At 41.6% G+C, this 16509-nt stretch overlaps 2 protein-coding genes across 6 annotated transcripts in view; both read right to left on the bottom strand.

Moving 5' to 3' along the window:
- Positions 1–678, bottom strand: part of LOC5514167 (adhesion G-protein coupled receptor V1) — a 61738-nt gene extending 61060 nt beyond the window's left edge. For 2 of the 4 annotated variants that reach the window (XM_048728288.1, XM_048728291.1), the window contains exons 1-2: positions 527–678; positions 106–171 (exon numbers count right to left, since the gene is read on the bottom strand). In XM_048728288.1, the coding sequence (XP_048584245.1) occupies positions 106–151 (46 nt within the window). In that variant the 5' untranslated portion in view covers positions 152–171; positions 527–678. Of the gene's footprint in view, positions 1–105; positions 506–526 lie in introns of those variants that run through there. The other 2 variants (XM_048728290.1, XM_048728289.1) reach the window with 2 other exon arrangements.
- A 1151-nt stretch (positions 679–1829) lies between these two features.
- Positions 1830–16509, bottom strand: part of LOC5517652 — a 48046-nt gene continuing 33366 nt past the window's right edge. The window contains exons 39-59 of one of the 2 annotated variants that reach the window (XM_048728292.1): positions 16276–16381; positions 15777–16115; positions 15509–15547; positions 14942–15065; positions 14361–14435; positions 13719–13790; positions 12912–12983; positions 12351–12422; positions 12190–12261; positions 11955–12026; positions 11300–11371; positions 11035–11106; positions 7670–7790; positions 6299–7184; positions 5542–5693; positions 5040–5153; positions 4657–4825; positions 4211–4271; positions 3777–3969; positions 2728–2919; positions 1830–2040 (exon numbers count right to left, since the gene is read on the bottom strand). In XM_048728292.1, coding sequence (XP_048584249.1) covers positions 1918–2040; positions 2728–2919; positions 3777–3969; positions 4211–4271; positions 4657–4825; positions 5040–5153; positions 5542–5693; positions 6299–7184; positions 7670–7790; positions 11035–11106; positions 11300–11371; positions 11955–12026; positions 12190–12261; positions 12351–12422; positions 12912–12983; positions 13719–13790; positions 14361–14435; positions 14942–15065; positions 15509–15547; positions 15777–16115; positions 16276–16381 — 3198 coding nt within the window. In that variant the 3' untranslated portion in view covers positions 1830–1917. The remainder of the gene's footprint in view (positions 2041–2727; positions 2920–3776; positions 3970–4210; positions 4272–4656; positions 4826–5039; positions 5154–5541; positions 5694–6298; positions 7185–7669; positions 7791–11034; positions 11107–11299; positions 11372–11954; positions 12027–12189; positions 12262–12350; positions 12423–12911; positions 12984–13718; positions 13791–14360; positions 14436–14941; positions 15066–15508; positions 15548–15776; positions 16116–16275; positions 16382–16509) is intronic. The other variant, XM_048728293.1, reaches the window with a different exon arrangement.

Below are 16509 nucleotides of genomic sequence, written 5' to 3'. Positions count from 1 at the left end.
AGTTGTGTTCTATTTCGTTACTACGGACGCTATATCAAAACGACAACGTTAGGCAGAATTAATATCTAACTATAATTATCTTCAAACACATAGTTTTCTACTTACTTCTCTTTCTGATCCCCATAGCTACCAATTCTGTGATAAACCGCATTTAATAGTGCATATCCAGACCTGTATGAAATCGAACCATTAGTATCCTGTTCAAGCGTTATGCAAAGAAAAACACGATGACGAAGAGTTCGAACGAACGTTTGATCGAAGCTCTAAAATTTCAACTGGTGATTTATTTGCATAATCTTGCTGGAATCTAACATGAAAACATGAACAACTGTACAAAGTAGGAAATCTTAGTCCTTATTAATTGGCGGTGGTGAAATGTTGTAAAATAAAACTTCTAAACAGTTATGAATTCAAACTTGAATTGATCACGTTCGATCTTTCACGCGCGTGTGAACATGGGACGGATACGAACAAAATTAATGATGCCCTTATTATCATTATTCCAATCCCTTATATTAGCGCTTACCTTACAAACACTTCCTGGTGCAAACTTTTCGTATTTCAGTAAGTATGGTTCATATATTTGTGCAGTTGACATATAGTCGCTGCTGTTAGCAGTTTGCCTCCAGGGACTACAGAAGTATGCAAACTACAAAACATGACGTCACGGCTGGATGCAGATATTCCGAAGAGATATCGACTGATGCGGTAGACTATCTACTTTTTTAAGTCAAATAATGAGGTAAAAAAAGTGCATGCTAAGAAAAGTATATCGTCAAATTCAACCCACAACAAAAACTTGATAAAAGTTAACGATATTCAAGCGTATAGTAAGTCAGCACACAGTTTTTGTGAGAAATTCTTAAAAACACAGGAAACTCGCCAAGCGGTTAGAAGTGGTCATTTTATTATACGCTATATCATCATAATATATGGCTAGTAATATATTGTGTAGAGTGAGGAAGAGGTGACCGAATTTTACGAAACTTCACTGATCCCTTCTAACCGCTAGGGGAGCTGGTGAGTTTCGTGTTTTCCCACAAAACCCAAAAACCACTAACTGTGAGCTTGGGCTCCCTGTGATTCGGGGTCCTCGTGTTGGTAGTGTAGGCGACAGTTGAACCGTTTTTTTTTTTTTTTTTCTCTTTTTTTAAATCATAAAGTGCAGATGTATGAGTCATTTATTAGAATTTGTGAAAATATACTTGAATAATCCGCCTAACATTTAACAAAAAAGCGGTACTGTAGCTGGTATGCACGGACTTTAAAAGAAAAAGTCGAAAGAACACAGATGTTTTGTTTATAAATATATAAGCTCTCATATCATATGCTTTCTTTTTCCGATAGCGCAGATGCGCGCCCTTCTTTCCTCATTAGGACCCCTACCATAGTACACACACACTACCCCCCCCCCCTTAAAACAAAAATAGTGACAACGACTCGAAATATGCAATTTAATTTATTCAATTTCTAGTCATATCCAATTAGTTTCAAATGATAGGGATATATTTTGATATTGTTAATGATAAAATGGCGATTTTTACACACTTTGAAAGTCAATTGTGCAACACATGTAGGTAAGGCTAAGTTTAGACGTCGTATTATCCATGTACCGTATTCAATGCAAATGCGTGCAAATAAAGATGAAACAATCGATTCGATTCGTTTGCATGCATTTCCATTGAATACGACTCATGGATGGTGACGTTTGAACTTAGGCTTTAAAGCCCTGTGCATAATGCGCCAGCACCTGCCAGCATTGCTGGCGAATTTTGCTTGATTGACTATAGGACAAAGAAAATATCAAAACGAAAATGGACTCTCTGACATTTCTTTTGTCTTATGGTCAGTCGAGGAAGAAATCGCCAGCAATGCTGGCCGGTGCTGGCAATGTTTGTACAGGGCTCTTAAGGTCACTTATAAATAGGTATCCCATATTTCAGTGCGGCACCATACATCCTCCAGCATCGACTTGATCTGCACGGGAGAGGTAGTAAAGACGTTTCGTTGTTGACGACATATTCTAACGACCTCTGCCAGCTAAAAATAAATAAAAAAACATACACAAATAATGATAGAGTTACATTGGTAAGAAGCTATATCGGAAATCTCCATTACAGTATAAATTAGAATTTTAGGTTTCGTTTAAGTACGAGTGATTATACGGTTGATGACCGTCCGTGCGACGTTCCTGTGATCTATGGCTTAAATCCTTAACATTAGCAAGCTTTAAGATTCCAGGACCGCCACCAAGAAGACAGAGTAGGCGAAGGCCATTCCTGGTGGTCATTTGCATATGTTTTACGCAAACCTTAGCCTTTCTCATTACGCTGGCCTAGTAATAAGCTTTGAGTTCGCAAAAGAAATTAGGAAAAACATTAATAATATAGAATAAGGTAATGGTCACCCACAATAAGTAAAGAAAAGTATTTTTTTTGGGTGACAATCAATTGGGAAAATATACATTTAATTTTGGAACCTTTTTCAGGGCCATAGCAGGGGGTGGGGCACTGGGAGCATGCTGTGTCCCAAATGTTTTCTTAATGTTTCTGTACCATGCCCACCCACATCCCCCCAATGTTTCCAGGCCTGCTACGGTACTCTTTTTAATCTATCAAAACAAGCAACGAAATATAAAAAGCAAAAGAAGGAAAAATGGTAAATATTATAAGATACCATAACAAACTGAAAAATCAAAGAGAATTATAGTTATTAATTATCACTTGCCTCGTAAGCGTCATGTGACTGACAGCAGCCAATCAGCGTGGAAAGCACGTCCCCGAACTGGTGCACATTCTTTGCTAGTTTGAGTTCCCTCAAAGCCTTGTGATTTTTCGGTCGGCGTTTAGATGATGACGTCTCGTCATCTATTTTTTCTGCTTTGGAGAACCCTCCAAGAACAGCTCGTATGGGTGGGAACTGAAAATGGTAAATAAAAAAAACTTCCTTCTTATTGTAGACGCTTTTTTTGGGGGAAGGAAAGTGCAGCTCCCGGGAAGGTTTTGTGACAAATAAAAGCTAAATAAAAAAACGAAAAAAACAAAGCTTTGAGCTTTGAGCATTAGCTACGTCGCTTTGAATGTAATACACGGTTTTTATTCACGAGTTGAGCAGTAACAATAAACGAACGAGTGAGCGCAGCGAACGAGTGAGTTTTTTTGAACGAGTGAATAAAAACTGTACAAAGCACTTTCCATGCTGTATTTTGTTTATTATATACATACTGGGAAATTTTTAATAAGCCTATTACATAACATTTTATTAGACTTGGCTGCAGAGGCTCCGAGGTTTGTGCTGTTCGACGGTTCAGTTGAAGACATAGAGCAACTTAAATTGAAATGAATCTGTCACGCTAATGTCACGCACGAGACTGTGATCTTAGCGTTACATCTCAGAACCGCGAACGACCTTTCTTCACGGTGAAAAAATATCGTTCGCGCCTCTGATTTGCTGAGACCAGTGAACGAACGAAAATTTACTAAATATGTTTTCAGTGAGTATTTCTCAGTATGTATGTAATATTTTTTTCCCCATAGCCTTGGCGGATCACCTAATTTTTCCTTAGCTTGTCTGTAGTCTTTCTAGTTACAACTTGAAAGTATTGTTTTCTTGACTCATAGACATAGCCAGGAATATGGACCTTGGCCCTTAGATCATCCTGGGCACGCCCCTGTCTCACATTGGCACCTTCCGATATAAGACTCCATGCGTTATGTCCCCCCCCTCTTTTTGTTCTGGACACGCCCCTATCCTCTATGTCATAGCGCTTCACCCACCCGTAGGCACCTCCCGATGAATACACTCGATGCACTGATTGCGTTATGTACCACACCATGGTTATGAAGCTCTATTAGAGCGTCACTCAGATCGATAGCAACTGCGCATACACAATCCAGGCTGAGTTCGCCTTCCTTCTCGCGGAGGAACGCGTCCAGGGTTGTGTTTGATACAAAATCAAAGCACAACAAGCTGCGGAGATGAAATGTTGGGCAACTTTTGAAAACTCATCGATAACACTGTATCAAAAATTAGTTTATTTCAGATATTCGCAGATCCCTTTTACATATCACCACACAATGACAGACAATTATTTGACGTCGGATATCACGGACGACTCGGCTTGACGTTCGAGTAATATGTACCGCCGCCACCAACAACTAGTAAAAACATTGATACGAAAGGGTATATAACGGAATATGATTTTACTTACAGCGAATCGTGTTTAATTTTGGGGAATGAAGGGTTGCTGTACTCAATGGTGAAGTCGTTACCTGTGAAAAAAAAAAGGAATCTCTCAATCGTAAGTGTGGAACATCTGAATCATGGAAATGATCTTGGTACATGATTTTTGGCTGTTCGAAGCTTTACGAATTCCCTATCAATAATATGAGCAGCCTGAGTGAGACACATAAACATGGAAGAAAATACTTGGCTTGGATCCTTTAATCCAAGCATTTACAAATTAAAGAAAATAGAGTCCAAGGTATTTTGATCGGGCCCACTGTGGTTGTTAAAAGAAGTGACGTCACAGGAAACCATTCTCCGGCGAACTCGTCCCTAGAGTCCTTGCGATATTATGCGAACACAGGAAACCAAGAGGAAGCCAGGCTGGCGGATAAGAAAAGTAGGTTATTAGAAATAGGATTTTATCATTACCCTTAGCGTGCCAGCAATACTTGATGATATTAGGAGGATTGGAGGCAGATAACTCCGACAATAGTTCCGCCTCTTTACGCCAACATCTTTCTTCTCTTCTAGGCATATGCTTGATTAATTGAAGAGAAATTTTGCCAATCACTGGTTCCGTCCACGCCACAGCATACCCCTAAGAACAAGTGAAAAGTCTTTTAGTACGGTCTTTAAGTCTCTAGGAGAGCAACCAAGGTAAAAGAGTTGTCTTTAAAGTGCCGGCGTGTTTTGCCATTGGATTTCAAGCTCGATTACCGATCCCGACCTCTGCTGTTTCTCCCCTTTGAAGGCTTTCTGCCTCTGCCTATACAAAAACTATCAGTTTTTTCAAGATATTATCTGGTACTCACAGAAGTTGTCTTGTCTTCCTGGAATATATCTGGTACTTCAATCAGTCTTAGCTTCATGCCAACTTTGTACTCGGGTTGGATATCGTCCGTAGAAACAGCTACGTTCTCGTATGACTAATGATATAATAATAGATAAAAAACACCTTAACAAACGTTTACGTTCATTAGATGCACAAGTAAAGCAACAAGTGGTACAAGTTTGACATATCGAAAATCGGCGCCACTGTAAATACAAATAAGATAAATAAGAGATAGAGGTAGTTTTAAATTAAGCTGCTCTCCTTAAAGTCAATTTGAGATAGACGTATAGCATGGCGGAAGAAACGTAGCGCGGGTCTAGGTTTAGACCGAGCGGACCACGCCCACTATTTCCAAAAGCGTTCTGATGAAACGTTTGGATCCGCCCTTGAGGAGGAGAGGTTTTATCCCCCCTTTCCATTTGTATGCGGCAAATTATTTAGCCTAGTCCGTTTTCGGCACGGGCTAATATTTCTTGACTTACATGTACTTCCGAAGCAGGCGATTGCGGGACGAGCAGGCCTTTACTCGACAAGCTGAATGTGGAGTGTTTTCTCTGACCCAGTCCTAGCGTAGACAGGTTGGGACTCCCTTTGCTTAAATGGATCGCCTCTAGTGTGTTACGGGATTTATTAGCTAAGGAGAAAAGAGCAAAGGGCTTTACTTTTTCAAGAGAGAAGGAATAAATGCACATCGTATACCCTCACTAACAAAATCGTAGTCATTATCATCTCCATTATCATAGTCATCATCATCATCATCATCACCACCACCATAACAGCAAACATCTTCATCATCACCCATCGTCATAGAGAACATTACTACCAAACTCACAATAACTAATGTCAGCATCGTCGCCACCACAACGCCTTAAACAAGACCACCATCCTTATAATTAACATTGTATTGAGTGACAATAATACGATAGCATATTGTCTTTAGTAATACAGTACTAACAATATTTTATATTTTTGATAGCGCGAGGCGTGTTAGTTAATTGAAACATCTAACGAAGACTAATCATCATTCTGATCATCATTCATCATCATCAAACTCAGCTGTTTGTACCCTTTTATCCATTTCATGGCCGTAGCGGGCCACGTGAGATTTGGAAGGGGGGGGGGGATAAGCAACACCCCTACTGGTCATTTCCTCTTTTTTTTTTGGGGGGGGGGGGGGGGCGGGAGGGGGGACATACCCCCTGTGCCCCGCTACGGTGCATTTATAGCAGCAGTACTCACCGTTGGTGCTTGGTATCTCTGCGAGTTTTTTTCTAAACAATGGGGTGGAAAACGTGTACAGAACTGGATTGACTGCTGAATTCAACGGAAGAACAAACACCGCTATCCAGGCGTAGACTAGATTACCGGGGTCATCAAAGTGGCCATTTAAGGAGAGAATACAAATGATGATAACCGGCATCCAGCAGCAGAAGTCTGTGACTATGATGAATGCCATGCGCTTTGCCATCTGCGACTCGCGGTTAATAGTCGTGGATCGAATGGAGCGCGACATTTTACGAACAGTGAGGAACATGATGATGTACGCCACCAAGATGAAGACGAAGGAAACAAAGTTTAACACGACGAAGATTGCGACTGAGTACTCCCAGCCGGCTAGTTTGTCTTTGGAGAGCTGCAGCGGCAGGCAAATCGCAGATCGGCCATAATAGCCCACACCACGCGATTTGTCGTAAAAGTACTCCAACTCAAATATTGGGATCACAGACATTAGAATCACAACGGTCCAAATAATCCCAACAATTATAACCGCTAGTCGAAAACTAAGCCGCTTGAAATGAAACGGGAAGACGATGCTTTTAAACCTATCTGCTGTTATCAGTGTCAGCAACAACACCGAGACTTCGCTTGAGGTCAGAGATAAGGCGCCGGCAAATTGACAAAGTCTGCCTGACCGCCACTCGATGTCGTGCTTGAAGTACTCTCCCTGATACTCGACGTCTTTTATTGCGATCAGGAGCATGTATACACCCATTAGGAAGTCCGCTAGGGCGAGGTTTGTGAGGAGGTATGAGTGGACTTTGTTGTCTTCTTTAATGATAAGACGAAGAAGAACGACGAAGATGTTACCGATCAGCGCGGATAAGCCAAGAATCCAGATGCACACCTGAAAAACAGGAGAGAAGAAACTGAATGCGCCGTGACACATTGATCAAAATCACATGCTTAAAATCAGAAATTTTATAATAGGACTTGCGCTACCGCGCCCACCAAGACAATGTTTATAGCCGATTTCGATGTATCGCGACGCCGCGTGTTCAAAACATCGATTTTTTTGGCTTTTGGGATTTTCTGTTCGGTCAGTAAAACCATTCTGAGCCAATTAGAGTCTCGTTTTGTGCACTTCCCTGTTTTCCCTCTCGACGAAAACCAGACAGTGTCGCAACAGAAAGCCAGGCAACTGCACTAGGCGAGAGATGGCAAGAATCTGATTGCTTAAAATAATTTGACTGGCGGTACAGAAAATCCGAAAAGCCAAAAACAAATCGATGTTTTAAAAATTCGGCGTCGCGATACATCGAAATCGGCTATAATAGAGCGAGCCTCGATTCAAAATGTATTCTTTTATTTTTGCGATGTGTTTATCCAAACCTGTAAGGTCTTGTTCTTCATCAAGTCATCACAGCTAGAGAACACGTTCTTTGGGGAGATACATCGCAGGGCTGGCGCCGCCTTTTTAGCAAAGCAGCACATTATGAACCCATCCACACGCCTTAGGGAGAAAGCATCATATAGTAAGAGAATAACTCGGACACGTACCCAGGATTGGCTTGGGGGGGGGGGGGGGGGGCAGTCAGGTATCATATAGAAAAATAAAAAAAGCATAGTATTTGAAAATTGTTTACTAAGAAATGACCCACTGTTTGGCCGCCAAGGCACCACCCGTGTACGCGAATGAACTAGAGCATTATAAACCCATCCACACGACTTAGGGATAAAGCATCATACAGTAAGAGAATAACTAGTGCATTATGAACCCATCCACACGCCTTAGGGAGAAAGCATCATACAGTAAGAGAATAACCCGAGCATTATAAACCCATTCACACGCCTTAGGGAGAAAGCATCATACAGTAAGAGAATAACTAGTGCATTATGAACCCATCCACACGCCTTAGGGAGAAAGCATCATACAGTAAGAGAATAACTCGAGCATTATGAACCCATCCACACGCCTTAGGGAGAAAGCATCATACAGTAAGAGAAAAACTCGAGCATTAGGAACCCATCCACACGCCTTAGGGAGAAAGCATCATACAGTAAGAGAATAACTCGAGCATTATAAACCCATCCACACGCCTTAGGGATAAAGCATCATACAGTAAGAGAGTAACTAGTGCATTACGAACCCATCCACACGCCTTAGGGAGAAAGCATCATACAGTAAGAGAATATCTAGAGCATTAGGAACCCATCCACACGCCTTAGGGATAAAGCTTTATACAGTAAGAGAGTAACTAGTGCATTACGAACCCATCCACACGCCTTAGGGAGAAAGCATCATACAGTAAGAGAATAACTAGTGCATTATGAACCCATCCACACGCCTTAGGGATAAAGCATCATACAGTAAGAGAATAACTAGTGCATTACGAACCCATCCACACGCTTTAGGGAGAAAGCATCATACAGTAAGAGAATAACTAGTGCATTATGAACCCATCCACACGCCTTAGGGAGAAAGCATCATACAGTAAGAGAATAACTCGAGCATTATGAACCCATCCACACGCCTTAGGGAGAAAGCATCATACAGTGAGAGAATAACTCGAGCATTAGGAACCCATCCACACGCCTTAGGGAGAAAGCATCATACAGTAAGAGAATAACTCGAGCATTAGGAACCCATCCACACGCCTTAGGGAGAAAGCATCATACAGTAAGAGAGTAACTCGAGCATTATAAACCCATCCACATGCCTTAGGGAGAAAGCATCATACAGTAAGAGAATAACTCGAGCATTATGAACCCATCCACACGCCTTAGGGAGAAAGCATCATACAGTAAGAGAATAACTCGAGCATTATGAACCCATCCACACGCCTTAGGGAGAAAGCATCATACAGTAAGAGAATAACTAGTGCATTATGAACCCATCCACACGCCTTAGGGAGAAAGCATCATACAGTAAGAGAATAACTCGAGCATTATGAACCCATCCACACGCCTTAGGGAGAAAGCATCATACAGTAAGAGAATAACTCGAGCATTATGAACCCATCCACACGCCTTAGGGAGAAAGCATCATACAGTAAGAGAATAACTCGAGCATTATGAAACCATCCACACGCCTTAGGGAGAAAGCATCATACAGTAAGAGAATAACCAGTGCATTATGAACCCATCCACACGCCTTAGGGAGAAAGCACCATACAGTAAGAGAATAACTCGAGCATTATAAACCCATCCACACGCCTTAGGGAGAAAGCATCATACAGTAAGAGAATAACCAGTGCATTATGAACCCATCCACACGCCTTAGGGAGAAAGCATCATACAGTAAGAGAATAACTAGTGCATTATGAACCCATCCACACGCCTTAGGGAGAAAGCATCATGCAGTAAGAGAATAACTCGAGCATTATAAACCCATCCACACGCCTTAGGGAGAAAGCATCATACAGTAAGAGAATAACTAGTGCATTATGAACCCATCCACACGCCTTAGGGATAAAGCATCATACAGTAAGAGAATAACTCGAGCATTATAAACCCATCCACACGCCTTAGGGAGAAAGCATCATACAGTAAGAGAATAACTCGAGCATTATGAACCCATCCACACGCCTTAGGGAGAAAGCATCATACAGTAAGAGAATAACTCGAGCATTATGAACCCATCCACACGCCTTAGGGAGAAAGCATCATACAGTAAGAGAATAACTCGAGCATTATAAACCCATCCACACGCCTTAGGGAGAAAGCATCATACAGTAAGGGAATAACTCGAGCATTATAAACCCATCCACACGCCTTAGGGAGAAAGCATCGTACAGTAAGAGAATAACTCGAGCATTATGAACCCATCCACACGCCTTAGGGAGAAAGCATCATACAGTAAGAGAATAACTCGAGCATTATGAACCCATCCACACGCCTTAGGGAGAAAGCATCATACAGTAAGAGAATAACTAGTGCATTATGAACCCATCCACACGCCTTAGGGAGAAAGCATCATACAGTTAGAGAATAACTCTAGTATTATGAACCCATCCACACGCCTTAGGGAGAAAGCATCGTACAGTAAGAGAATAACTCGAGCATTATAAACCCATCCACACGCCTTAGGGAGAAAGCATCATACAGTAAGAGAATAACTCTAGTATTATGAACCCATCCACACGCCTTAGGGAGAAAGCATCATACAGTGAGAGAATAACTCGATCATTATGAACCCATCCACACGCCTTAGGGAGAAAGCATCATACAGTGAGAGAATAACTCGATCATTATGAACCCATCCACACGCCTTTGGGAGAAAGCATCATACAGTAAGAGAATAACTAGTGTATTATTAACCCATCCACACGCCTTAGGAAGAAAGCATTATACAGTAAGAGAATAACTCGATCATTATGAACCCATCCACACGCCTCAGGGAGAAAGCATCATTCAGTAAGAAAAAACTCGAACTGTCGTTGAATAGCCTTTTATGCTTTTTATAATACTGTGGTCCTATTTGAAATGTGCATATCTTAACGCGTAACTATGACAACTGCTATTGAACAGGGGGAGGGGGGTGACAGGGAGGGGAAGGGGGGGGGGGCTTCACATATCAACTAATTAATTTACTCTATGTAAATGCCTGGAAATTGAGAAATGTTGCAGTAAGAAATTTTGGCGTTTCGATTCGCGAACCAGGGCCAAGGTTTTAGGTTTCGCTACACACCAAGACCTCGGCTAAATAAAACAAGCTAATTAAAAAAACGTTTATAAATCATAAGCTCAATACTTACAACTCCTTCAGACTATACAAGCCATCAAATGCTGATGGTGAAAAGTAAGTTGGGTGATTGTTCTGCAAATGCCTGAAATAGAAAAGCTTTGTATATAGAAAGGCCGTGTATATATCTAACAATATACTAGTCGCATCAGCCCGCGTTTGTCAGCCTCGAAGCTCGAATATTCGTGACTGACTAAAGCAGATGGCTGAAAATGAGATTATGTGCACAGCTGGTTAGAAAAAACATCGGTGTAAAAAATATAATAACCGTTACTCACAGGGTCTGTAGGGAGTTAAGGCCATAAAACATGTTGGATGAGAATGTCTTGATCTTGTTGTTATTCAAATGTCTACAGAAGGGAAATGCATTGATACGGTAAAGTGACCCATGAGTTTTATGCCAATAGGAAATGTTTAGATAGGTGGACAGGGCTCATAAGACTACCGCGGCTAAGTATCAGTAGCGTTGAGAGGATCAGTAGCGTTGAGAGGATCAGTAGCGTTGAGAGGATCAGTAGCGTTGAGAGGATCAGTAGCGTTGAGAGGACCAGTAGCGTTGAGAGGATCAGTAGCGTTGAGAGGATCAGTAGCGTTGAGAGGATCAGTAGCGTTGAGAGGATCAGTAGCGTTGAGAGGATCAGTAGCGTTGAGAGGACCAGTAGCGTTGAGAGGATCAGTAGCGTTGAGAGGATCAGTAGCGTTGAGAGGATCAGTAGCGTTGAGAGGATCAGTAGCGTTGAGAGGATCGTTTCTTAAGAGAAAGGCGTGCACTTCGAATGTCGAATGCGGAGATTCTCTGTATATAAAAAAAATAAAAAAAAACTGGCGGCAAGTGGCAAGGGGCGTGTGTAACTTGCGCCCTACCATTTCCCCACTCTCACTATTCCAGGCCAGGTTACAAACGCCGAATGCACGGTGCTCTTTACCACTTACAACACTTTAAGGCTGCGAAGGTTGCGGAATAGAAAATCTGGAACTTCAGAGATCTGATTGTAGCCTAGATATCTGGAAAGACAAAATAAAATAATGATAGTTAAAACATGATGAGCTTCATTGAACTCGTCATTTCAAAAACAGCCAAACGGAAGAGACTTACGTTTGGTCGAGACAGTCAAAAAATGCGGTAATTGCAGTTGCAATGCGGCAAAAGGAAGCTTGGGATACTTACAGCGATGTAAGGTTTCTCGTAGTGTTAAATGTTCCTGCTTCTAGTGTTTCCAGTAAGTTCCTTCTCAGACTCCTAAACGAAGAAAGGAAACATATCTGCTACTTCACGTCGTTAAGTCGAAAAAAAAAAACGGTTTGCCACACCTACAAGTATTTACTTACAGAGTTGTTAAATCCGTCAGTGCTGAGAACTGATCAGGTGGTAAAACTTTCAGCAGATTTTCACTAAGATCTCTAGGGTAACAAGTATACGATTTAGTTTTCAAGCCATATATTAACAGGACATTAATTCCCCTTCAATGGTGGTATTTCAAGGGGAAATAATGTGCAACAACAACATGTTTTTTTTTCTCCACTCCATCCTTCCCGGCCTTTGTTTTCTCCAAATCTCGCTCCAGTTCCTGCTAGCTATTTTCCTTTTCTGGCCTAAAATAAGGGCGTATGCCAGTTCCTGCTCTACCTCTAAAACACTAAATCGATACTGTGTTTTTTTTTTCTTTTTCAGCAACAGCAAGCTGACGATGTATGCGCGTGCTGATCAACAAACTAAAAAAGAGTTGTCCTTTCTAAGGTGCGGTTGGGATGCGTATAGAATAGCTTTAGGTTATGGTACAATCAAGGTATCCATGTATTAAGAGTCCATTCCTGTAAGGTAAGAGTGAAACTATAGCTGGAAGGTTTTACTAAATTGCGCCGCTCAAAACCAATCAATGCAATACATACAATGTTCTTAGCTCCACTAAATGATCAAATGTTGTACGAGGCAGTGTACGCAGAAAATTATTATTCATCCTCCTAAAAGTTAAAACAGTCACATTTTAGTAACATAAGGGTATTAATTTTGCTATAACAATTACGTGAGAATTATAAATTAAATGATTTTATCCATTTTAAAATTGTAGTCCTCGACTTCCCTTTCACAAATAGAAAAATGAACGGCAAACCGAACACGAGTATTCGATCATCTTAATCCCAGAAAGACAATTTTGTTTTGAGAAATTGTGTATGCCTTTATGTAACCCTAGGGCTGTGTTAGAATTACATTTTCAGGTCAACTTGTAGGAATAGTTTGTTCTAAGTGCAGACTGCCATTTCGAGCTAAGGGTTTAGATTATAACAGGTTTCTCGCGCGCTCGATCTAGATTATTTTAATCCATTGATAGCAATGATTTCTATCAGGCCCGTACCCAGAATTTTTCTGGGGTGGTGGCGGTGGGGGGGAAGGGGGGGGATGCGTAATCCGAAAAAGTGGAACTAATTTTTCCGGGGGGAGGGGTCATTTCTCAGATAAAATCTGACCAACCCCGAAAGAACAAAAAGGGAATTTTATTTTGTCGAATTTGGCTACATAGCAGAGTGATCGAGCTTATGCTTTATAGTTTTGTCTACAAATAGCACGTATATTTAGGACCGAAAGTGGACCGTTGGCCGTTGTGGGGGGAGGGGGTGCGTTCGCAGCCCCCTGCACTCCCCCTGGGTACGGGCCTGTCTTTACACAAAAAAAGGCCGAAAATAGATCTTACTACTCACAGCGTCTGAAGACGAGTGGCGTTTAGGAATGCATCAACGTGGACGTCTTTTATGGTGTTATAAGAAAAATCCCTATCGAAATAAATAATGTGAAATAAGTCTGAATGTTTTGCATTAATAACTTTTATGTTGTATGTTGGTTTAGAGCTTCCAAAATGTAAACAATATAACGGAGACACATGCACTGCTATAGCAGTGATCAAACTCCCAAGAGACCCAAGGCGCCCTGATAGACCACGATATATTTTAAAGATTCGTTACAGCGTACGTTAGCAGGTACGTGGCGAACCGACTATGACAGGGCTAGAAACTTGGTTATTGCCTTCTTGTTTTGTACAGTTCATTACACAGCTCAAAAGATATTGGTGTTTAGGCAGAAATCTCCAGTCTAGTTGTAAAGATTTGGCAGCCATACCAAATGATTCAGCGCACGTCTGGATGTATAGCCCCTTTTTAATTCTGTTTTTTTCTTTTCTTTTAGGCTAATTTCAAACGTCGTATTATCCATGGGCCGTATTCAATGCAAATGCATGCAAATGAAGATGGAACAACCGACTTGATTCATTTGCACGCATTTGCATTCAGTACGGTTCATGAATAATACGACGTTTGAACTTATAGCCTAACCGGCCCGATACTCACACGTAAGTGACACTAGTCGCAGCTTGCGAAAAAACTCTTGACATCAGTCTGGACACGTGGTTGTGTCCGAACAGTCTGGAAAGGATAAGGTTCATAAGATAGAAAGAGTTTACAGTGGAATAAATAGGGATAGGTACAAGTGTACTATGGCAATAGAATGTACAACGATTCTATGCAGGCCTGCAGTCAGGTTTCAGCATGAGAAATAGGAAGTGTTTACCAATTTAACAGACCTATATCTGTTAGGTATCTCGTCCTAGCTTGCAGTGGAATTGGTACTTTATTTATTTTTTTATTTTTGCCTCAAAAACCGCCCCAAACCCTAACCCTCCCTCCCCCCAAACACCACAAACCCATCATACTTGCATGTTAATACGTACTTAACGTACGAAAAGTCTAAAGCTTTATGGACTGAAATTGTTATGGACTAAATGACTGCGTTTATTGGTTTTCACTAAAGAAAGAAAAAACTCGAAGAGCCTACCCAATTGCTACCTGTAATAACAGCTCGTCGAAAATCCAAGAGAGTCTACACACAGACTAAGAAATGAATAGATAAGTGCCAAATTCGCAGGACCTACATGATTGTAGACGTCTGAGGCAGGCTTGACGGAAACGTGGTTATGGTGTGGTGATGACTGGCGGTGAGAACCAGCGACTTGCTGCCGTGAGTGATAGGAACACACTCAATGCCAACTGGGCACCCTGCGATAACAAGTGATGCCTTATGGACCATTATATATTCATTTGGTCGAAGGGTAACGAAACCCTTCTACGAAAAAATCGAGCAGGCTCTAAAAACGAAAAAAAAAACACAGCCAAATTTAAGGGAGATAAAATCGAGCAAGCAATCTGGCCGTGCAAACAAAACCGCCTAGAATGAAAATCTGAAAACCTCCTCGTAGATGTCAGGGTGGGGCTTGCGTTAGCCCAGAGATTTCCCCAGTGAACCTGCTTTGATCGCTCATTGGCTCGAGGGATGACACGAAACCGTAGCTTTTCCCTGGCCATACGGTCAGGGAATTGGGCAGCCCTTAAAGGGCACCTTGAGCTATCGTAGGTTTGTAATGAGCAATGTATTAAATATGCAGTCAGTTGTGAAGAGTGCTGTCACAGCAGTAATTGCACACATTGTGAGGGATACTTACCTTCAAACCGCAAGCAGGTCTCTGTCCTCGTACTCTCCTCTGAAAAATAAAAAATATATATATATATATACTGTAAAAATTCTTAGGCGCTCAGCCCTTTGCATCAATGTTTAAATATTTGGTGAGCCAACCGCGCACAAGGAGGCTCAGCTCGGCTCCCATGCCCCTTCCGGTCTCCTGGATTTTGTCTAAAGTCCTCCTCACTTTTAACAGCCACGCCCCATCCCTGATTATCATTGCATGCTTTTCAAAGTTTGATTGCAATTACCTGGTATGGCTTCGTAACTAGCTTTAAAACCACTTCTGACAATCCCAAAGTTACTCCAAAATATTACGATCAGAGTACTCCCTGTTGACTCTAGAAATCTCGGGTATCTCTTGCCACAGTATTTTCCAATCTCCCGCCTTCCTCCGTCTTCATACACAGCGACATAGTCATTTTGGCAAATCGGGTGCTCCTCTAGCTCAAAGCTTAGGAAGCTTAGTCTGATTCTGTGGGCTTTTGGGACGGTTATGAGCCATGAGCAACGGGCGTAGTCGGGGTAGTACGCGGGGTAGAAGGGCGTGTGAAGGTATCCAGAGTGTGAAGTCAATTTGTGACTACAAACTGATGAAAAAATAACATATATAAGTCCTTTGACATAGGCATGGTCTGTTTCTGCCATCTTAGATGATGAGTAGTATGATGTTGCTCAAAATACAGCTGATCTTGAAAAGGTTCTCCACCTAAAATGTCACGTGTCCCCACCACATATATCACAGCTCACCTCCTCCTGCTCTTAAAGGGAATGCAGAGCAGTACCCGGAAGTCAGAAACATTCCTCTGATGGCGATGAACCCAGGAAGTCCTCCTGTATCTCCTTCAATAAAGACCTGTATAAAATGAAATAGAAAGTTTTATCCGCAAATATGACGCAGATCATCATGGAGCATCATATACATAACATATGACGGGGTTTAATTCATCCCATAAATATATTTTAGAATCTCAGCGTTAAGGT

Source organism: Nematostella vectensis, chromosome 5 (assembly GCF_932526225.1).
Source record: "Nematostella vectensis chromosome 5, jaNemVect1.1, whole genome shotgun sequence".
NCBI lineage: Eukaryota > Metazoa > Cnidaria > Anthozoa > Actiniaria > Edwardsiidae > Nematostella > Nematostella vectensis.
The sequence above is the reverse complement of the archived record's forward strand: the minus strand, read 5'-3'. Positions and strand labels throughout refer to the sequence as shown.